At 41.8% G+C, this 21,315-nt stretch overlaps 1 protein-coding gene across 1 annotated transcript in view; it reads right to left on the bottom strand.

Moving 5' to 3' along the window:
- Positions 1 to 21,315, bottom strand: part of LOC131940428 (uncharacterized) — a 52,917-nt gene that overhangs the window by 8,837 nt on the left and 22,765 nt on the right. Inside the window, exons 4-6 of the mRNA XM_059299047.1 lie at positions 18,578 to 18,739; positions 7,143 to 7,262; positions 6,485 to 6,697 (exon numbers count right to left, since the gene is read on the bottom strand). Coding sequence (XP_059155030.1) covers positions 6,485 to 6,697; positions 7,143 to 7,262; positions 18,578 to 18,739 — 495 coding nt within the window. The remainder of the gene's footprint in view (positions 1 to 6,484; positions 6,698 to 7,142; positions 7,263 to 18,577; positions 18,740 to 21,315) is intronic.

The raw sequence follows: 21,315 nt of genomic DNA, 5'->3' as shown, positions 1-21,315 counted from the left end.
CTGCCAGATTGTCCGATTATAGCCAGTGATATTACTACCAGATTGTTCAATTATATGCTGGTGATACAAGATTATCCGATTATATGATGGTGATATTTTCCGCGGAAAGTGCAAGACAGAACTAAAAATACGGCCACGATTTGTTCTATTTATATCTTTTTGACAGGTCTAGTGAAATGTTTATGTTTTCACGTGCAGCAGTAATTAAAGATTTCAAATTTATACCAGCATTCATTGCGCTAAATCCTTGTCAGGTTCAATAACCAATAATAATTAATTTACATTAATTTGACAATTTAAAATATTAATGTTACTTTACGCACGAAAATATTTACATTACTTTTAAATAATAAATATTGACTTTATTTTTTATATATCAAAACCTGTACAGCGTTAAAATATTTTCAAAAGGTTTACAGATTGAAATATTTACATAACTTTTCCACGTTGAAATCTTTATAAAATAATTTAGATATAGATCTATAACTTTTGTAAATAAAAATCTTAATAAAACGTGTATACTTTAAAGCTTTATAGAACTTTTACATATTAAAGTCTCTACGTGACCTCTAGAAATTAAAGACCAATTAATTATTTTACACAGTTTTATTTGAGTTTTAGCTTTGCCTTAAACTATTATTATCTACTCTCAATTGAACCGGTTTGAAAATGCCACGTACAGTTATAACTATTTAGATCTCTATGTTTTCGAAATACCTTTAAAATTTGGTTCACTAACGCGTTTTATTCATGTCACCCTTGATTGAATAAATGGCAAGATTATGATTTGGACAATTATATTTCAGGTGTTTTATGTTTTTAAAACATTGCCCGGGTTTCTCGTACGGCAGGAGACATGTTTAATGCTTTTTAAATTTAATACTAGTTGAACGCAACTTATTTTCGTTAAAAATTGAGTTGTCAAATTGACTTTAATCCGATCACGTTTAACCACTGTGTTAAATTAGCGTTAAGTGTCGATTCGTGTACAATCGGCTTAATTGCCGCGAAAATCTATCAAATTACTCTACGAAAATTAAAAAAAAAGTCAAATGAAGATTGTGTCAACTTGTCTTAAGTCGACCTCTAAAGATGTTAAAAGTTTTTGAGCAGACGAGTTGCTCCCATTCAGAATTCCCCAAGAAGATGAAGACGAGGGGAGACATTTTTTGATGCGGTTAACCTAACGTGAAATCAGGCTGACCGGAAGTTTGATTACAGTTTGACCGACTTTCATTCCGGCTCAGATGATATTTGTCAGGGCTTGTTAGTATCGGGTGGTAATGGGGAAAGCTTGTTGTGTTGTGGCTGGTCGTGGTGGGGTGTGGTGGTGTTGGTAGGGGTGGGGTGGTATGATGTTGGTGTGGTGTGGTAGTGTGGTGTTGGTGCGGTTTGGTGGTATGTTGTTGGTGGGGCGTGGTGTTATGGTGTTGGTGGGGTGGGGTGGTATGTTGTTGGTGGGGTGTGGTGGTATGTTGTTGGTGGGGTGTGGTGGTATGTTGTTTGTGTGGTGTGGTGGTATGTTGTTGGTGGGGTGGTATGGTGTATGCTGGGGTGGGGTGGTATGGTGTATGCTGGGGTGGGGTGGTATGTTGTTGGTAGGGTGTGGTGGTATTTTGTTGGCTGGGGTGCGGTGTGGCGGTATGCTGTTGGTGGGGTGTGGTGGTATAATGTTGTCTGGGATGCGGTGTGGCGGTATGGTGTTGGTTTTCATGTCCTATATTGGTGTCTTGCTAGCTGTGGCGTATTGGTGTCTGGCTAGCTGTAGTGTATTGGTGTCTGGCTAGCTGTGGTGTATTGTTGTCTAGCTAGCTGTGATGTATTAGGTGTCCCTAGTTGATTGGATAAATAGGTATCCGTATGATTTCTCGGATCAATCTCCAATCTGTCTGTTGGTGTTCATGGGACCTTTTTTCCCCATTCTTGTCATCTCATTCAGAAAATCGGGTTTGACTCTGGCTATAAAATGGTTCTTCGGGGCTTTCTCTTTACTTTTGTATGAGATATAAGCCACTTATGATGGAACGGAGTGGTCGAACGGTAGAGCGTTTGGCTTCTAGTTCGGATCCCGTTTTGGACTTGTAACTCTAAGACGTATCTGAGTCTACCCAGCTCTAATGGGTACCTGATCTAAGGAGAGTAAAAGCGGCCTGGCAAAGTGCTGACCACATTAGCCCTTAAAATGCCGAGGTCAAGAAACGTGACCTCTGCTTCATCTGCCCAATAGATCGCTAGGTCTGAAGAGGAATCTTTACTTTACTTTTTCTGGGCCACTTAACTATAACTCTCCAGAGTTATCTGTCCTTGGAAGTTATCTCCTACTGACTCCATCAGTAACCCCTGCTGACGTGTGACGTCATGTTTCCTACCTACCTTGATCCGTCTATTTTTACATGCAGTCACTTGTGAAAGGTTACATACACGGCGCCCTAACTACACCACGGTGCCCCAACGACACCACGGCGCCCCAACGACACCACGGCGCCCTAACGACACCACGGCGCACTAACTACATTAAAGGCGACCTAACTACACCAAGGCGCCCTAACTACACTAAGACGCCCTAACTACACCAATTCGCCCTAACTACACCAAGGCGCCCTAACTACACTAAGACGCCCTAACTACACCAATTCGCCCTAACTACACCACGGCGCCCTAACTACACCACGGCGCCCTAACTACACCACGGCGCCCTAACTACACCACGGCGCCCTAACTACACCACGGCGCCCTAACTACACCACGGCGCCCTAACTACACCACGGCGCCTTAACTACACCACGGCGCCTTAAATACACTACGGCGCCCTAACTACACCACGGCGCCCTAACTACACCAAGGCGCCCTAACTACACCACGGCGCCCTAGCTACACCACGGCGCCCTAACCACACCGCCACTTCAAACACTCGAACATTTAACCCTTCCCCATCCAAATAAACACGCCCTCTGTAATAAAAAAAAAAATATCGCATCGTTCTTTACAAAAACAAATTCCGCTCTGACAGAACACATCGGAAAACGGAAGATTTTTGTTGGAATTCTTTTTTCGCACGATAGCGAGGCTACACGGAATGGACAAGCATGTGACGTTGTGAACATTTGGGGGGAGGGAGATTTTAATGAGCGGGGTAATTAAGGCCATTACAACAAAAGTAGAATAATTAGCTGGGAGGGGATTGAGGAGTGTGAGGGTAGAAAGGGGTTGGGGGAGGGGGAGGGGCGCTGGTTTGTGATAGTTATATTTTCTTAACTTTGTTATGACGGAGAATCACTTTTATTCTAAAACCAATGTATATCATATAACACGTGCACACTCACATTAAAGTCATAGCTCTTACACTTGCTTGTTGTTAATTAAATTTACATTTACATTACAGTAACCATTACTTCTTGTAAGAGTTATACAAGATCGTCAAAAAAAAAAAAGAAAATCTGAAAACGATTTTGTTTTCCATTATTTTAAATTTAGATTTAGCCAATTTCAAAAATCGTGTTTTCTCTGTCAAATCCCCTTCAATTTATTGCGAACAGTTTTGTTCTGACGTCATCGTCGTGTCGTGTGGTAGCCATTTTTGTCCCGCCCCCTTCACCCTCCTCCCCCATCATACTTCCGCGTCACGATTAAAAAAGTGAATCTCCCCAAAGGTCAACTGGAGGGGAGACTACTACACGCCAATAACCTCGCGATTTCCTCGAACTTGCAAGCCGTATTTCTCAAAGGTGAAATTTATTTCCTGAGCCGAAAGGATTGTCAATACAAACAGGGGCGGCCACTCCATATGACGGGCTGTTTTCCCACACGTAACAAGGTTTATTTCTGATAAAAAAAAATAAACGCGTCCATTCAAAGAAATAAATGATTACTACAGCTTTTGTTATTATATTTATTTGTCTTTGTCTTCTTCATAAAAAAATACTCTCACAGTTGTTACGATAATGCATGCTAGATTTAATAATAGTTATAATTATTAATCAACTAATTGCCATGAAATTTTATTTTGTCAATTGTTGGCGAATCTATAAGTTGGAGTTTTTTTGAAGATCAAACTACTGAAGGGGTTTTAAATTGCATTCCGCTTATTAAAGCATGGATTCGTGTTTCCTTTGATAGTTAATATAACACGTTTATAGTTTCAGACACTTGGACTATTAGATTTGGGCTGCATTTGCAGACTTACAATTTCATGCAGTTAAAAAAAAAAACAAGTTTTTCTCAGACATTTTCCTCCGGGGGGGGGGGGGGGGAGGAGGTGGGGGTAGGGGGCAATTGAAACTATAGGGACAGGGGGCTGACTTAAATTCCGAGGTTCAAAGGCGTGGATGACGACGACACTATATATTTTCTGTATAAATTTTATTTCGTTGTATTGGAGTCTTGTTAGACGTCGTAAATGTGCTTTGGGGAGAGGGCACTGACCTACCCCCTACCCCCTCCCCCCCTCCCCAAGAGATGCTTGAAAGAAACTTTGTACCAGTTAAGGTTTCATAAAGTTCAAAAGTAAACAACAACTCTTAATTTCTCTTGTCAGCTGTAGCAGGATACAACATTAAAGGACGTACACAATGTCTCTACACTTTGATCAGCTTCAGAACCTGCCATTAAAGTGCGCTTTTGCCTCATAGGTGAGTTACGGGCTAAACAATACATTTATTGAGACCACTGTAGGACTGCTGTACTCTTAACATTGCTGCTTTGCATGAGTAGGTTTTACTGTAGACTTTTTAGATAAAGTTTCGCCATGAACATGATACAACAAACAGACTTTGTCATTTTGTTTTGTGATTATTTTGTTTTACCCTGACCATATACGTGGTCGGCAGTTTACCTGCATGATAAACTACCTGTAACAAACTTGAAATAAATAAACTTTCATCGCAAAAATCTTTTCTGTTTATATGCTTCTATTTTAATTTTGACTTATTCGTCTTAGTGATATCTAAGCTTACCCCCCCCCCCCCCGCACCAGTTACAAAGACTAATAAAGGACACAGTCCTTCAAACTGACCTACAGACGTCCTTCAAGATGACGTACACACATCCTTCAAGCTGACGTACACACGTCCTTCAAGATGACGTACACACATCCTTCAAGCTGACGTACGTCCTTCAAGCTGACGTACAGACGTCCTTCAAACTGACCTACAGACGTCCTTCAAGATGACGTACACACATCCTTCAAGCTGACGTACACACGTCCTTCAAGTTGACGTACACACGTCCTTCAAGCTGACGTACGTCCTTCAAGCTGACGTACAGACATCCTTCAAACTGACTTACAGACGTCCTTCAAGCTGACGTACTCACGTCCTACTTCAAGCTGACGTACACACGTCCTTCAAGCTGACGTACACACGTCCTTCAAGCTGACGTACAGACGTCCTTCAAGCTGACGTACAGACGTCCTTCAAGCTAACGTACACACGTCCTTCAAGCTGACGTACAGACGTCCTTCAAGCTGACGTACACACGTCCTTCAAGATAACGTACACACATCCTTCAAGCTGACGTACACACGTCCTTCAAGTTGACGTACACACGTCCTTCAAGCTGACGTACGTCCTTCAAGCTGACGTACAGACATCCTTCAAACTGACTTACAGACGTCCTTCAAGCTGACGTACTCACGTCCTCCTTCAAGCTGACGTACAGACGTCCTTCAAGCTGACGTACACACGTCCTTCAAGCTGACGTACAGACGTCCTTCAAGCTGACGTACACACGTCCTTCAAGCTGACGTACAGACGTCCTTCAAACTGACCTACAGACGTCCTTCAAACTGACCTACAGACGTCCTTCAAACTGACGTACACACGTCCTTCAAGCTGACGTACAGACGTCCTTCAAACTGACCTACAGACGTCCTTCAAGCTGTCGTACAGACGTCCTTCAAACTGTCGTACAGACGTCCTTCAAGCTGACGTACAGACGTCCTTTAAACTGACGTACAGACGTCCTTCAAACTGACGTACAGACGTCCTTCAAACTGACCTACAGACGTCCTTCAAACTGACCTACAGACGTCCTTCAAGCTGTCGTACAGACGTCCTTCAAACTGACGTACACACGTTCTTCAAGCTGACCTATAGACGACCTTCAAGCTGACCTATACACGTCCTTCAAGCTGACCTATACACGTCCTACAAGCTGACGTACGTCCTTCAAGCTGACATACACACGTCCTTCAAGATGACATTCACACGTCTTTCAAGCTGACGTTTTCACGTCCTCCTTCAAGCTGACGTACACACGTCCTTCAAGCTGACGTACAAACGTCCTTCAAGCTGACGTACTCACGTCTTTCAAGCTGACGTACTCACGTCCTTCAAGCTGACCTACACACGTCCTTCAAGCTGATGTACAGACGTCCTTCTAACTGACGTACAGACGTCCTTCACGCTGACGTACTCACGTCCTTCAAGCTGACGTACACACGTCCTTCAAGCTGACGTACACACGTCCTTCACGCTGACCTACTCACCCTGTAAACCGTCTGAGGTGTGACCAGCAGCTCCACCTGACCGGAAGTCAATTTGTCCACGTCGACCAGCCGGATGGAGGCCACGCCCACAAGATGGCGCCGGCTGACATGGTGGGAGGAGTAGACCTGGAACTCCAGGGCGCCATCCTCACTCTCCTCCCCGCCGCCCGTGGGGAGGTCTTTGATGACAAACTTCTCCAGGAACAGGGGGTCCTAGGGTAAGGGAAGAAGTGATGTTTTTTTACACATGTGAATCGATATGTGGCATAGAGTTATTGGTTAAAATATCAGGGAGAACGTAACGGTGGGGGAGATATGTGTGTTATGTCCCAATTATGTTCTGTTTTTTTATAACATTGTCTCATAACAAAATGTTTTAGTATCTATAGGCTGCGATGACCTGACATAACCTAATTCCAATAGGTAAAATAATTGACCTACTTATCCCTGATAATCTCACTTGAGGTACTTAACCTAATTACCTCAAACAACCTTCTTACCTAGAGTGACCTTCTTACACAATATAACCTCACGTGCGCTACTTTTCCTAGATAATCCCGCGTGACCTACTTATCGTAGATAATCCCGCGTGACCTACTTACCCTAGATAATCCCGCGTGACCTACTTATCCAAGACAATCCCACATAATCTACTTACCCTAGTATTCCTTAAAGTCTTGGTCCTGTACTTGAAGGTCCGCCCAGGGACCAGGAAAGCCTTGACGTAAGGGTTGACCTCTACGTCTTTTGGGACGCCTGGGATAATCAGACCTTGAGCCTGCGAGACATACATCTTAACTAGGTCAATAGGTCAACGTAATTTCGACTGATTGCAACCGATTCTGATTGTTCCGGTGTCACTTGTGTGACCTGTAGATCTATGTAGGTTTTTAAAAAGTAAAGTGGACTCTCTTTTTAAAAAAATCGCTGTTTGGAGATCACAGACGATAAAACTAAAATGGGTTTAGTGCCATAGTTGGCTCTTAACGCTAATCATCCACAGATGGTATCGCCACCTTTCTGCTGGACACATCAGCAACCTTTTAACCACGGTTATGTGGTGGGGATTTTGTTTGTTTGTCCCCCCCCCACACACACAAACAAACTGGGGGTTCTTGTTGTACGTTAGGTATAAGCTACTCCACATTGTACTGGTATTACGAATACAAGATTTGTAACTGAACGCATTCATTTTTAAAAATTGATCTATTTATGATTTCTTGTCCATTTTGTTTATTTTGTTTCGAGCTACCTGCATTTTCAACTTAAATCACATAAATAAGTAAATATAAATATATATAGTATATATAGTATATATATGTATTTTTATATATATATATATATATATATATATATATATATATATATATATATATATATACATGTATATATATATATATATATATATATATACATGTATTTATATAAATATATATAGTACATATATGTATATATATATATATACATAAAGTATATATATATATATATATACATGTATATATATACATGTATATATATATAAATATATATAGTACATATATGTATTAATACTAATAGTTTCGCTGTCTGTGTATGTGACAAGAACGCTCCGTCTGACAAGAACGCTCTAGAGAAAACACAAGGAAATTAAAAACATGCATAGTATTTCGAAAAACGAAGTATGACGTCGACACATTTAGCAAAGAGTAGAAAATAATCTCAATCCGGAGAGTGCACACAGTAATATGACGTCATTGATTATCGAGTAAACATTGAATAAAAAGGAAATTTTGTCTTATCTAAGTGGTTTGCGTGAAGAGTTTCTTTCATACAATTCTTCGGGTAGGGGCGTAGCCCCACCCCCGCGTAAGAACGTCTGAGCCCCCCCGCCCCCATCCCTAACTCAAAAGAAATTTCTTTATCGATACTCTATAATAAAATTACCGCCTAATTAATGTGTCTAATCTAAAAAGTGGTTTTCTTGCAATTTCTTTAATGCAATTCTTCGGGTAGTGGCTAAGCGCGACACCAGTGTTTCTTTCAGACTTTTTCCTCCCCGGAGAGGGGTGGAAGTACTTGAAATTTTCGGGGGCGGGGTAGAAATTTCTGGGAGGGGGCGGACACTGGAAAAAGTATATAATTATATTTCGTTGAATGGGACGGTAAACATGTTTTTTTTTTGGGGGGGGGGGGGGGGGTTGGAGGGGTGGGGGGGGGCGATGTGTGGGGGGGTGGCGTGTGTAGGGGGGTGGGGGGTGTGTGGGGGTGGGGTTGGTGGTGTGTGGGGGTGGGGTTGGTGGGGGTGGGGGTGGTGTGTGGGGGGGGGGGGTGGGTTGGTTTCAGTGTTTCTTTCAGACTTTTTCCTCCCCGGAGAGGGGTGGAAGTACTTGAAATTTTCGGGGGCGGGGGTAGAATTTTCTGGGATGGGGCGGACACTGGAAAAAGTATATAATTATATTTCGTTGAATGGGACGGTAGACATGTTTTTTTTTGGGGGGGGGGTGGAGGGTTGGGGGGGTGGGGGGGGGGGCGGTGTGTAGGGGGGTGGGGGGTGTGGGGGGTGGGGGTGGGGGTGGGGGTGGTGTGTGTGGGGGGGTGGGTTGGTTTTAGTTTAGAGAAAAGAGACAGCACTATCAGCCTAGCGCCCGTTGTACCCTTCCTCAACGGGCCATTTTTCTCGTATATATATATATATATATATATATATATATATATATATATATATATATATATATATATATATATATATATATATATATATATATATATATGTGACCTAGGCTACTCGCAGCGCCAAATTGTGACCCTGCTCGCAGCGCCAATTGTGACGAGCGAACATTTATCCTGCCGACAACGCCAATTGTAACGAGCCAACAGTTACCATGCTCGCAACGCCACATGTAATGAGACCTAATTGCCTGTAGTGCCACGTGTTAACGAGTTTAACCACTCATTCTAGACAACATTGACCACAGTATAGATACTCAAGATGCAGGTTCGCTATTGATCCTTTATTACATGAATCAAGAAATGCTTCATAATAACACAATAAATCAACAGGAATGCTTCTCAATAATAGTCTGAATCAACTGACCCCTAACAGTCCTTCACTAGGCTTTATATAACTGAATCCACATGTCTATAATCCTTCTTAACACAATACGGCTAACCCGTTCTATAACCGACTTGACATAGTCACACAGACTGACTGATTTAAGCGAGCGATGAAGATGGAAGAGAGCTCGCTGAAACGGGAAGAGAGAGAGCGAGTCCTGCCGTGCCCTCCTATTTATGCCTTGTATCCGTACTCGTCTCCGTACTTGTATTCCTCCGTAATCGATACTTGTACTCGATCTCCGACCACCAGTTGCGTAGTTCAAACGTACAGACCGTAAAATAACATCTGCGTCCTATCCATCAAAGTTGACAGGCCGTCTGAATACCGTTTCCCAAAATAGCACGCGCCGGCTTTGAGGTTGTTATCAGCCCGACCCAATAAGCCACCTGCTATCGGTTGCGTCAGACTAACACTGTGTCTCGGCCTCTCGTTCGTTATCATTTGTAACTGGTAGTTAGGCCTACCCCAGTTACATCCACCCCTGCTTTTTTTGTGTGTTTTCAACCACAAACAACGCCTGGCAGGTGCACTACTCCAAAGTCAATCGCACAGTCGTAAAAAAAAAATCTATTGTTCCACTCACTGTCCACGACGTTCCATTCGTATACGATTGACAGTTCTACCTATTTCACATATCAACTGTGTCTACATCATCTTCCTGAGACACAAAACAGTTCTAGAATTCACATCCACCCTTTCCATTTGGTGCCTTCACCAGTTCACTTCTATAGCTCTTTGAACAGTCTGTTTTCATACCAGCGCGACCATGAAAGAATTGATGGTTGCTGACAAAAAATTTCGTATTCCTTCTGTTCCTTAAACTTCTCCGCGGACCACTTATCTGATGGTCTACTGTCTCTCTGCTTCTGGAGGGACCGGGATCCTCATTGTTGCCGGTATCCTCCCCTTGCGTATCGCTGTTGTTCTGTTGATGGTGATATGGTTCCGGAATGGGTATGTGAATTTCCGTTATAACTTCCGGTTCCCTAATTGTCTTGGGTTTCTCTGTGTGTAACTGCTCTTCTTGCCTATTCCAATATTTCTTTAATTGAGCAATATTCGCCCACCGATCCGGTTTGGCGTGATCGATGGGTCTTATCTTAAAGGGGCCACCTACTGCTTTAGGCATCTCCACGACTTGCCATATCTCCTGTCCCCAGAGATCGTGGATTTTGTTTCTGCCTAACGGGTGGCTACGCAGTAATACCCTGTCATTCAGTTTGAGTGGCGGGTCCTTCGTCTGTATCGGCGGTTCCCTTCGCCGAGATTCATGTTCTAGTCTTTCCTGTACTACCCTGTACATTTCTCTAATTCTTCTCATATGTTCATTCACATATTCCAGTGCGGTGTATGAGCCAGTCATACTCTCCCTTTTTCCTAGGAACAAATCAAGAGGGAGTCGAGCCTCTCGTCCGAACAGCAACATGTATGGCGTAAAGCCGGTTGTGGCATGGGGTGTGCAGTTGTATAGATATACCAACTCTGGGAGAAAATCAGGCCAACGTTTTTTCTGTTCAGGTTCTAGCGTACGCAGCAAATCATGCATGCTGCGGTTGAACCGTTCACACTGTCCGTTTCCCTTCGGATTAAATGTGGTTGTTCTAGATTTGTTGATCCCGTAGTGGTTGCACAGTTGGTTAATTACTTCTGACTCGAAAGCCCTTCCTTGGTCAGAGTGTAATTGTCTTGGTATGCCATATTTGATGAACCAATGTTGTAATAAGACCTTTGCCACTGTTTTGGCGGTCTGATCTCGCGTGGGCACCGCCACCGTCCATTTGGTGAATACATCAGTCATTACCAACACATGTTCCGTCCCATCCGATGATTGCTCCAACGACGTAAAGTCCATAGCCACAATCTCTAGTGGTTTTGTCGCTAGTAGGTGTCCTGATGGCTGTCTCATTTTGACAACTGGCATTTTCGCATGCTGACACCTCACGCAAGCCTCACAATGGCGTTTGACCTCCATTTCCATATTGGGCCAGTAACACCTCCGTCGTAATATTTTGTGCGTCCTGTCCTGACCCTGGTGTCCTGCCCTGTCATGTGCCAACCTTAGCACTTCTTCTCTTAACTGTCCAGGCACCACCACCTGACCTTGGTGTCCTGCCCTGTCATGTGCCAACCTTAGCACTTCTTCTCGTAATTGTCCCGGCACCACCACCTGGTGTATTGTGCCATCAATTTGGTCATGAATTCTCCGCATGAGAACACCATCCTTTATACTGAGACGGTTCCACTGACTCAGTATTTTCTTTGTTTCTCGACCAAATTGTTCTCTTTCCCTTCTTCCTGGGAATTTTTGTTCCTGGACGTATTTCAATAGCGGTTGTAAGCCACTATCCGTTCTCTGGGCATCTCTTATCTTTTGGTGATTAAGGCAAATAAAATCACCACTGTCCATATGTTCGGGTTCCGTGGATATGTGCTCCACCCCGGTCTGCCCGTTTTGCATCACTTGTACCCCATTAGGGATATCTGTTGACGCTCTGACCTCACATATTCCTGTCAGTGTTTCTTCCTCATCACCCGGTCTCTCGTAAGGATTCCTTGATAAGGCGTCCGCATTGCCATTGGACCGCCCCGGGCGATACTTTATCTCTAGGTCAAAGAGTGCCAATTCTGCTGCCCATCGCTGTTCGATGGATCCCAACTTTGCTGTCTTTAGGTGACTTAAGGGGTTATTGTCAGTGTATACCACACATTTAGCACCTAATAAATAGTCCCTGAATTTTTCCGTCACAGCCCATTTTAATGTCAAAAGTTCTAGTTTCATGGCGCTGTAATTTGTCATGTTCTTCTCTGATTCCTTCAGAGCTCGACTGGCATACGCAATAACCCTGAAACGTTGCTCTTGTTGTTGTGATAGCACAGCTCCCAGACCTTTAGAGCTGGCGTCAATTTCTAACCGAAATGGTTTGTCAAAGTCCGCGTATCCCAATATCGGCGCCTCTGTCAAAGCCTTTTTCAAGAGCTTAAACGAGTTCAGGCATTCATCAGTCCATAGTTCACCTATCAGGTGTGTTTTACCTTTCTTTTTCTCCTTACTGTGTTTCTTTGTCATTTTGTTTACCAAGTCATGCAATGGTGCGGCAATTTTTGCAAAACCCGGCACAAATTTTCTATAATAGGAAGCAAAGCCCAAGAATGACCTGACCTCTACCGTAGTTGTTGGTTGTTTCCATTCTTTAACAGCTGCAATTTTATCTGGGTCAGTGGCGATGCCATCCGACGAAATCACGTAACCCAAAAAATGTACCGATTTCAGACCAAAGCAGCATTTGTCTGGGTTCAGCTTTACTCCTATCTCCCTAAGACGGAGAAACACTTGTTCTAATCTTTTTAGATGGTCCTCCCAAGTTTTTGAATAAACTAGAATATCATCCAAATACACCAACATTATTTGAAATAGAAAGTCACTCATAGCACTCTGCATTACTCGCTGGAATGTAGCAGGTGCATTAGTTAGACCAAACGGCATACGGGTCCACTCGTACAGTCCCAGTGGAGAAATAAATGCAGTTTTATGTTGATCGTTGGGGTGCATGGCCACTTGGTGGTAGCCACTGGCCAAATCCAAGGTAGAAAAAAATCTTGCTCCCCCCAACGCATCAAGACATTCATCAATACGAGGCAAGGGGAATGCATCCCTTCTTGTGATATTGTTCAATTTCCGGTAATCACAACACAGTCTTATCTCCCCTGACTTCTTTTTTACCACTACAATCGGTGCCGCATATGGGCTCGTACTGGTTGTAATAATTCCCTTTTTTAGTAGATCGTTCAGGTGTGCTTTCACCGCAGAGTAGTGACTTGGTGGCAATCTTCGATAAGGTTGCGCCACCGGCTTGTCTTGTAGTAAGGGTATCTGGTGTTTTATTACTTCCGTGTACCCCAAATCACCCTCATACGAGGCAAATATATCACTGTATTTATTCAGCAATTCATTTAGTTTTGGGTCCTCAGTTTCCGGGAATGTATATGATCGGCCATCTTCTTTCTTCACCTCGGCCGTCACATTGACCGACCTAATTGTTACTTCATTACTACTGGTATTGATCAGTTCGATGCACTGTGCCGACCTTTGTACCTCGACGTTCTGTGGTACTCCTACCAGAGTGTTAGGCGGTATAAAAATTTCTTCATCCAAAACATTTGCTACCAACCCTTGAACTAGTCCGTTTTCCGCTGATGTGTATGTCCGCAGTAACACGACGCCTGCCCTCAGTGCGGCGCCACATGGTTCTATCATCACATCACCATTCACGCTTCTATCACCAATTTGTAATGTGATTGCCTTGACCGTGTTTGCCGGGACTGCTGTCCTTCCTCTGGTCTTGGCAAACCTGGCCAACTTGGATCCCCGACCTGGTGTGGTCGATCCGACAATATTTGTAAGAAATTCTGGCAACTGGCCAAGAATATTCATGCCCAACAGGCAAGGTATATTTGACACATTTGTCTCTAGGTTGTGTTTCGTAACGAACACCCCAACCTGCTTCAACCTATGTCCTGCCACCACGACATCCGCCAGAAAATAACCACAGTATGGAATGGTTAGTCCATTAGCTGCCGTCAGGCGCATGCCTGTGTCAGACCTCAACCTATGGTCTTTTCCTTTCATCCATTTGGTGTAAAAATTTTCCGTGATTGTCGTCACCTGGGAGCCTGTATCCACAATTGCCTTCACCGCGATGTCCCCAATTGTAATCACCATTTCGGGACAGACTCCCATCATTTTGCTTCTTGGGCCATAACCTCGCCCCTCTGTAGCTTGGCCCTGCCTTACAGAGGACGACCGTTTCCCTGGCAGTACCGTGCCATATGTCCGGGTTGTGAACAAGACAAACAAATTGGTCGACCGTCTGCCGTCCATTGGAGTGATGGCTTGGCAGGACGCGGCCGTCCAACCCGTCCCTGTTTTGTACCGTTCTTTTCCTGATTCTCAGCTGTTGACCTGCTTTCCAACCACTTCAAGCGTTGGTCAACCTTCTCTAGGTGGGCCAACAGTTGAGCCATCATGGTCTCCATCGTGTCGGCCCCTGTGGGTGGGGATTGTCTCTGTTCAGGCACAGAGACTTTGTCCACCGAACAGTTCGATTGGTCCTCATCCTCGGACCTGCGGATCGCTGAGTTCCTGACCTGAAGGAAGGTCAACTGCTGGTCTCTGTGGACCTCCTCTTTCAACTCTCTCCTTAAGATCGGGGTTGCTAGCCCCTCGATGAAATGGTCCCTCAGTAGGCGTACATCAATGTCCGGTGATTTGCCCTTTACCAAATCAAAGGCCCTGTTCATCCTGTGTGAGTACTCCATCACACTCTCCGCCATTCTCTGCTTTAAGCCCACGAATCCCGATAGCAGTTGCACTCCCGACCGTCTCTCCCCAAAGGTCTCCATAATCAGATCCAGCACCTTATCTGGATCTGATTGGACGGTCCTATCGTGGCACTTAACCTCTGCCCTAACCGTTTCACCTATACTGCCCATCAGCAGTCTTAATCTTTCCTCTGGTGACATATGTCTCGAGGCCCAGGCCGCTTTGACCTCTTCACTGAACCTGTTGGTTAAAGTTGGGTCTCCGTCCCCGTAAAATTTGTTAATATGGGACTCTCTGGGTAGGACCACTATATGGGTCTGCTTCTCGTCCAGAGTAGACATTTTCTTCCTTAAGTACTAAAAAAAAAAGAGTTCTTTCTTACCGTGTGTGTATGAAAAATTTTTCCTCGTTCCTCAATTTTCACAGTTCCTGAATGTCCGAATTCACACACACACTAAACACAGTTATGCACAAGGTTGACTATAGGTGCCTTAAACGGCAAGTCTAGTTGAATTCATCCTGATCGCCGACGCCAAATGTGACCTAGGCTACTCGCAGCGCCAAATGTGACCCTGCTCGCAGCGCCAATTGTGACGAGCGAACATTTATCCTGCCGACGACGCCAAATGTGACCTAGGCTACTCGCAGCGCCAAATGTGACCCTGCTCGCAGCGCCAATTGTGACGAGCGAACATTTATCCTGCCGACAACGCCAATTGTAACGAGCCAACAGTTACCATGCTCGCAACGCCACATGTAATGAGACCTAATTGCCTGTAGTGCCACGTGTTAACGAGTTTAACCACTCATTCTAGACAACATTGACCACAGTATAGATACTCAAGATGCAGGTTCGCTATTGATCCTTTATTACATGAATCAAGAAATGCTTCATAATAACACAATAAATCAACAGGAATGCTTCTCAATAATAGTCTGAATCAACTGACCCCTAACAGTCCTTCACTAGGCTTTATATAACTGAATCCACATGTCTATAATCCTTCTTAACACAATACGGCTAACCCGTTCTATAACCGACTTGACATAGTCACACAGACTGACTGATTTAAGCGAGCGATGAAGATGGAAGAGAGCTCGCTGAAACGGGAAGAGAGAGAGCGAGTCCTGCCGTGCCCTCCTATTTATGCCTTGTATCCGTACTCGTCTCCGTACTTGTATTCCTCCGTAATCGATACTTGTACTCGATCTCCGACCACCAGTTGCGTAGTTCAAACGTACAGACCGTAAAATAACATCTGCGTCCTATCCATCAAAGTTGACAGGCCGTCTGAATACCGTTTCCCAAAATAGCACGCGCCGGCTTTGAGGTTGTTATCAGCCCGACCCAATAAGCCACCTGCTATCGGTTGCGTCAGACTAACACTGTGTCTCGGCCTCTCGTTCGTTATCATTTGTAACTGGTAGTTAGGCCTACCCCAGTTACATATATATATATATATATATATATATATATATATATATATATATATATATATATATATATATATATATATATATATATACATATATATATATATATATATATATATATATATATATATATATATATATATATATATATATATATATATATATATATATATATATATATAATTGGTGATATAGACATCACGATTGAGAAGCTAACTAAATAAGCTGTGAATCAACGCCTAAATACGAATAAATACGCCAACGCTAACAACAAAAATACTGATAAGTCACGATCAAACCAAAAAAAAAAATCTTTTGGTCTCGGTTGCTGATGTTTATAACCTGCTACAATATTCAAATGGAAGTATTTTTAGCCGACGCCCCAATCATCGGATATTTCCTGCATCGGATTGACGTCACACGCCCCCATCACGTGACGCGATGCTAGCGGCCCCTGGCGGCCATCAGAGACAGCAGCCTAATTACTAATGTAATTATCGACCCGACCTCTCGGCCACAAAGTATTCGAAACCTGGTTTCATGTTTCACATCGCTGTTATTGGCTGCCTACAAAGTCTGACAAGGGCAGATGTTAACTTTTGGGACGAGCGAAACTAAACTTTCGGGACGAGCCAAACTAAACATTTTTGGACTTGAGCGAAACTAAACTTTTGGGACTTGCGCGAAACTAAACTTTTGGGACTTGAGCGAAACTAAACTTTTGGGACTTGAGCGAAACTAAACTTTTGGGACTTGAGCGAAACTAAACTTTTGGGACTTGAGCGAAACTAAACTTTTGGGACTTGAGCGAAACTAAACTTTTAGAGGAAGGTGGTTGAAAGTAAATTTGTAGAAGTACAAAGATGAAAGGAAACTTTTAGGACAAGGACAAAAGTAAACTTTTAAATGGAAAGGGGCAAAAGTAAACTTTTAGGACAGGGGCAAAAGTAAACTTTTAGGACAGGGGCAAAAGTAAACTTTTATGACAGGGGCAAAAGTAAACTTTTAGGACAGGGGCAAAAGTAAACTTTTATGACAGGGACAAAAGTAAACTTTTAGAAGGACAGGGACAAAAGTAAACTTTTAGAACGACAGGGAAAAAAGTAAACTTTTAGATGGACAGGGACAAAGGTAAACTTTTAGAAGGAACGTGGTTAAAAGGTTAAAAGTAAATTCATAGAAGGACAAAGACAAAAGTAAACTGTTAGGTTGGGCAATGTGGCGATGTTACCTCATTTAAATATCGTTGTAAAGTTGAAGTAGAGACACTATTGGTAGTGATGCTAAAGACACTCTACTTAGAGGCACTAAGACTAGAGGCACTTCTTCTATTGACACTGATTATGAAATCAAAACGTGAAATCAAGAATTTTTTCTAATACATAGACTGTTTTTCAACCTTTGCGTTCTACCTATGTAGACACAGCTTCATCAACTTAAGAAAGGATAATAATTAAAGCATCCCAACGTACTTTTTTAATATTTTAATATTTTTTCCCCCAAAAAAACTCATTTGACGTCATTTTCCACACTTCCTTGAATGAATCAAATTCGCCAGTTTAAAGAGGGGCCAGTAACGCTAACTCTGGGAGCAAACAACCAGGGGAAACAATCCAGATTGAAACATTTGGACCACTTATTCTGAATAACTCTATATGACCTATGACTTTTACGTGTTTTCTTAAAAAAAAACCTTAATGGTGAAATTTCAATCGTGACCAGCGCATTAGTCTGATTAATATTCGATTGCTTTTTTTCTAAAAATTGCCTTATTGTGATACCAGTTCAATGAACTTTATCTTTCTTACCTTCGTCCATTCAGTGCAGGGTGCTTTTTATAAGTGTTAACACAACGTCCCTAGTTTCATTACAGTTGTCACACGTCTTTTAACTAAATGAGACACGGCTGAGGCACTTTCAACTTTATATATATATATATATATATATATATATATATATATATATATATATATATATATATATATATATATATATATACCTATTTATATATATATATTTATGTATGTATATATATATATATATATATATATATATATATATATATATATATATATATATTGATGTATAGATCGTTTATTGGACTAATACTGTGTACTTTCTTAGTGCTAACATGGATGAGCTGTATCGATCTAGTGGCACCAGTACATAAATCTCTGGCAGACAAAGCCAGGCCAGTACTCTGTACGGCACCACGTGAAAGCCCTCGCCCGAGTGTCCTCACCTCGATAATGATGACCGTTAGACTTGTTTTATCTTGTGACCATAGCAACTGGAGCTTCAGCTTGCCGGTCGGCTTTATTGGCGGGGCGTAGCGAGGGATCAGTTCCTCCAGGTTAATCTCGGTCAGCGCCACGGGGGTGTCGGGGAGGCCGATGGCTTGACGCTGGAATATAAGAGAGAAAATAATTGAGGTGGTGGAATATAAGAGAGAAAATAATGTAGGTGGTAGAATATAAGAGAGGAAATAATGTAGGCGGTGGAATATAAGAGAGGAAATAATGTAGGTGGTGGAATATAAGAGAGAAAATAATGGAGGTGGTGGAATATAAGAGAGACAATAATGTAGGTGGTGGAATATAAGAGAGAAAATAATGTAGGTGGTCGAATATAAGAGAGAAGATAATGTAGGTGGTGGAATATAAGAGAGAAAATAATGGAGGTGGTGGAATATAAGAGAGACAATAATGTAGGTGGTGGAATATAAGAGAGAAGATAATGTAGGTGGTGGAATATAAGAGAGAAAATAATGGAGGTGGTGGAATATAAGAGAGACAATAATGTAGGTGGTGGAATATAAGAGAGGAAATAATGTAGGTGGTGGAATATAAGAGAGAAAATAATGTAGGTGGTGGAATATAAGAGAGGAAATAATGTAGGTGGTGGAATATAAGAGAGAAAGTAATGTAGGTGGTGGAATATAAGAGAAGAAATAATGAAGGCGTTGGAATATAAGAGAGAAAATAATGTAGGTGGTAGAATATAAGAGAGAAAATAATGTAGGTGGTAGAATATAAGAGAGAAAATAATGTAGGTTGAGGCGGGGGAAGCCGATGGTGCTGGAACATAAGAGAGAAATGGTGTAGATGGGCTATGGTCTAGCACTATTTAATAAGAGCAAACACAATACAGGTAGTGGGAAGGGGATTGAATAGGGTGCTGGAACATAGACAAGAACACGATAGTGAAGACTGACTTGGTTAATACAACATACACTATAGTTGGGGGTGATTTTGGTTATTGGTGTAGATAGAAGGTGGAATACATTGATGTGATGGTGGGCGACCAAAGTAGGCATCATCATCATCATCATATTAAATACTCGTGAAACAAACTATTAACATAAGGTACGTGGTCTGATAACACAAATACACTAACTAAGATGTCGGTGTTTTAGTGATAAACAAGAATAAATTTCAACGTAGACAAGGACCACGAAGACCGTACGTTTTTCATAGCCTCGGTTACCTTCACATTTAGTGGGCTCCGTAACATTGAGCATATTTAGGAATATGTAAATAGTACTGAAGCTGTTGAAGTTTTGATGGTGTATCACTTTTTTAGAGACATCTGAATATAAATCGCCAATGGTACAAAGGAAAAGGTAATGGGTCTGCTCTTGTGGTTTGTCATGTATAATAGTCGACACCTAAACTAGACTTGATGGCTGCAATATTTGATAACAGATCACAACGTCATCTATGGTTTTATATCCAGCATCACATTGTCTGGAAACCTGGTTAATGATTCTATAGTAATTTTACACACAGATCTCTTACTATTTGATGAAAATTGTGTTAATTTTGTTCAATAAATCTAAGCTAAGTAAATCATTATAACAGAATTTGAGCTAACAAGAAGTTAATTTTTTAACAAAATTAAAGAAAGTAATAGCAATTAATAAAAAAGAAAGAAAAGAGAAAAAATGTATTCTTTCCCTAAAGTCCGAGGAAAGTAAAGTATAGATGGAACTGCATTTCCGAAAAAAAAACAGAGTTCAAATTACATGCAGATTAACCCTTGCTTTCTTTTTATCATACCTATTTTCTTTCAACCTTACAACATCATCACTGGTCAAACAGAAGTTAAAAATAAAACATCATCATACTGAAAGACTTATCGGCACGTCCATACGGCAGTGTTACTTATAAATATGTGCCATTGATTAAATATCGATGTAAATATGTGTCATTGGTTAAATATCGATGTAAATATGTGTCATTGATTAAATATCGATGTAAATATGTGCCATTGATTAAATATCGATGTAAATATGTGCCATTGATTAAATATCGATGTAAATATGTGCCATTGATTAAATATCGATGTAAATATGTGCCATTGATTAAATATCGATGTAAATATGTACCATTGATTAAATATCGATGTAAATATGTACCATTGATTAAATATCGATGTAAATATGTGCCATTGATTAAATATCGATGTAAATTTGTGCCATTGATTAAATATCGATGTAAATATGTGCCATAGATTAAATATCGATGTAAATATGTGCCATAGATTAAATATCGATGTAAATATGTGCCATTGATTAAATATCGATGTAAATATGTGCCATTGATTAAATATCGATGTAAATATGTGCCAGTGATTAAATATCGATGTAAATATGTACCATTGATTAAATATCGATGTAAATATGTGCCATTGATTAAATATCGATGTAAATATGTTCCATTGATTAAATATCGATGTAAATATGTACCATTGATTAAATATCGATGTAAATATGTACCAATGATTAAATATCGATCAAGTCTCGTTCATCCCTCACCTGTGCGACAAAAGATCGTTACATTTTAATGGGTTTTGATGAGCTCTCGCGAGAAACGCCGGCACTTCATCAAGGTAGCGACGTGAACTACATTTTCAACGCCATCTTCACGATCCTATTGGGGTAATTCAGGTGATGAAGTTTTCCCGCGTTCAGACGTGGGG

The sequence above is a fragment of the Physella acuta genome, unplaced genomic scaffold (genome assembly GCF_028476545.2).
Source record: "Physella acuta isolate Inbredline_101_S28 unplaced genomic scaffold, ASM2847654v3 ptg000316l, whole genome shotgun sequence".
In the NCBI taxonomy this organism is placed as follows: domain Eukaryota; kingdom Metazoa; phylum Mollusca; class Gastropoda; family Physidae; genus Physella; species Physella acuta.
Note: the sequence above shows the minus strand (reverse complement) of the source record. Positions and strands in the feature narration are given on the sequence as shown.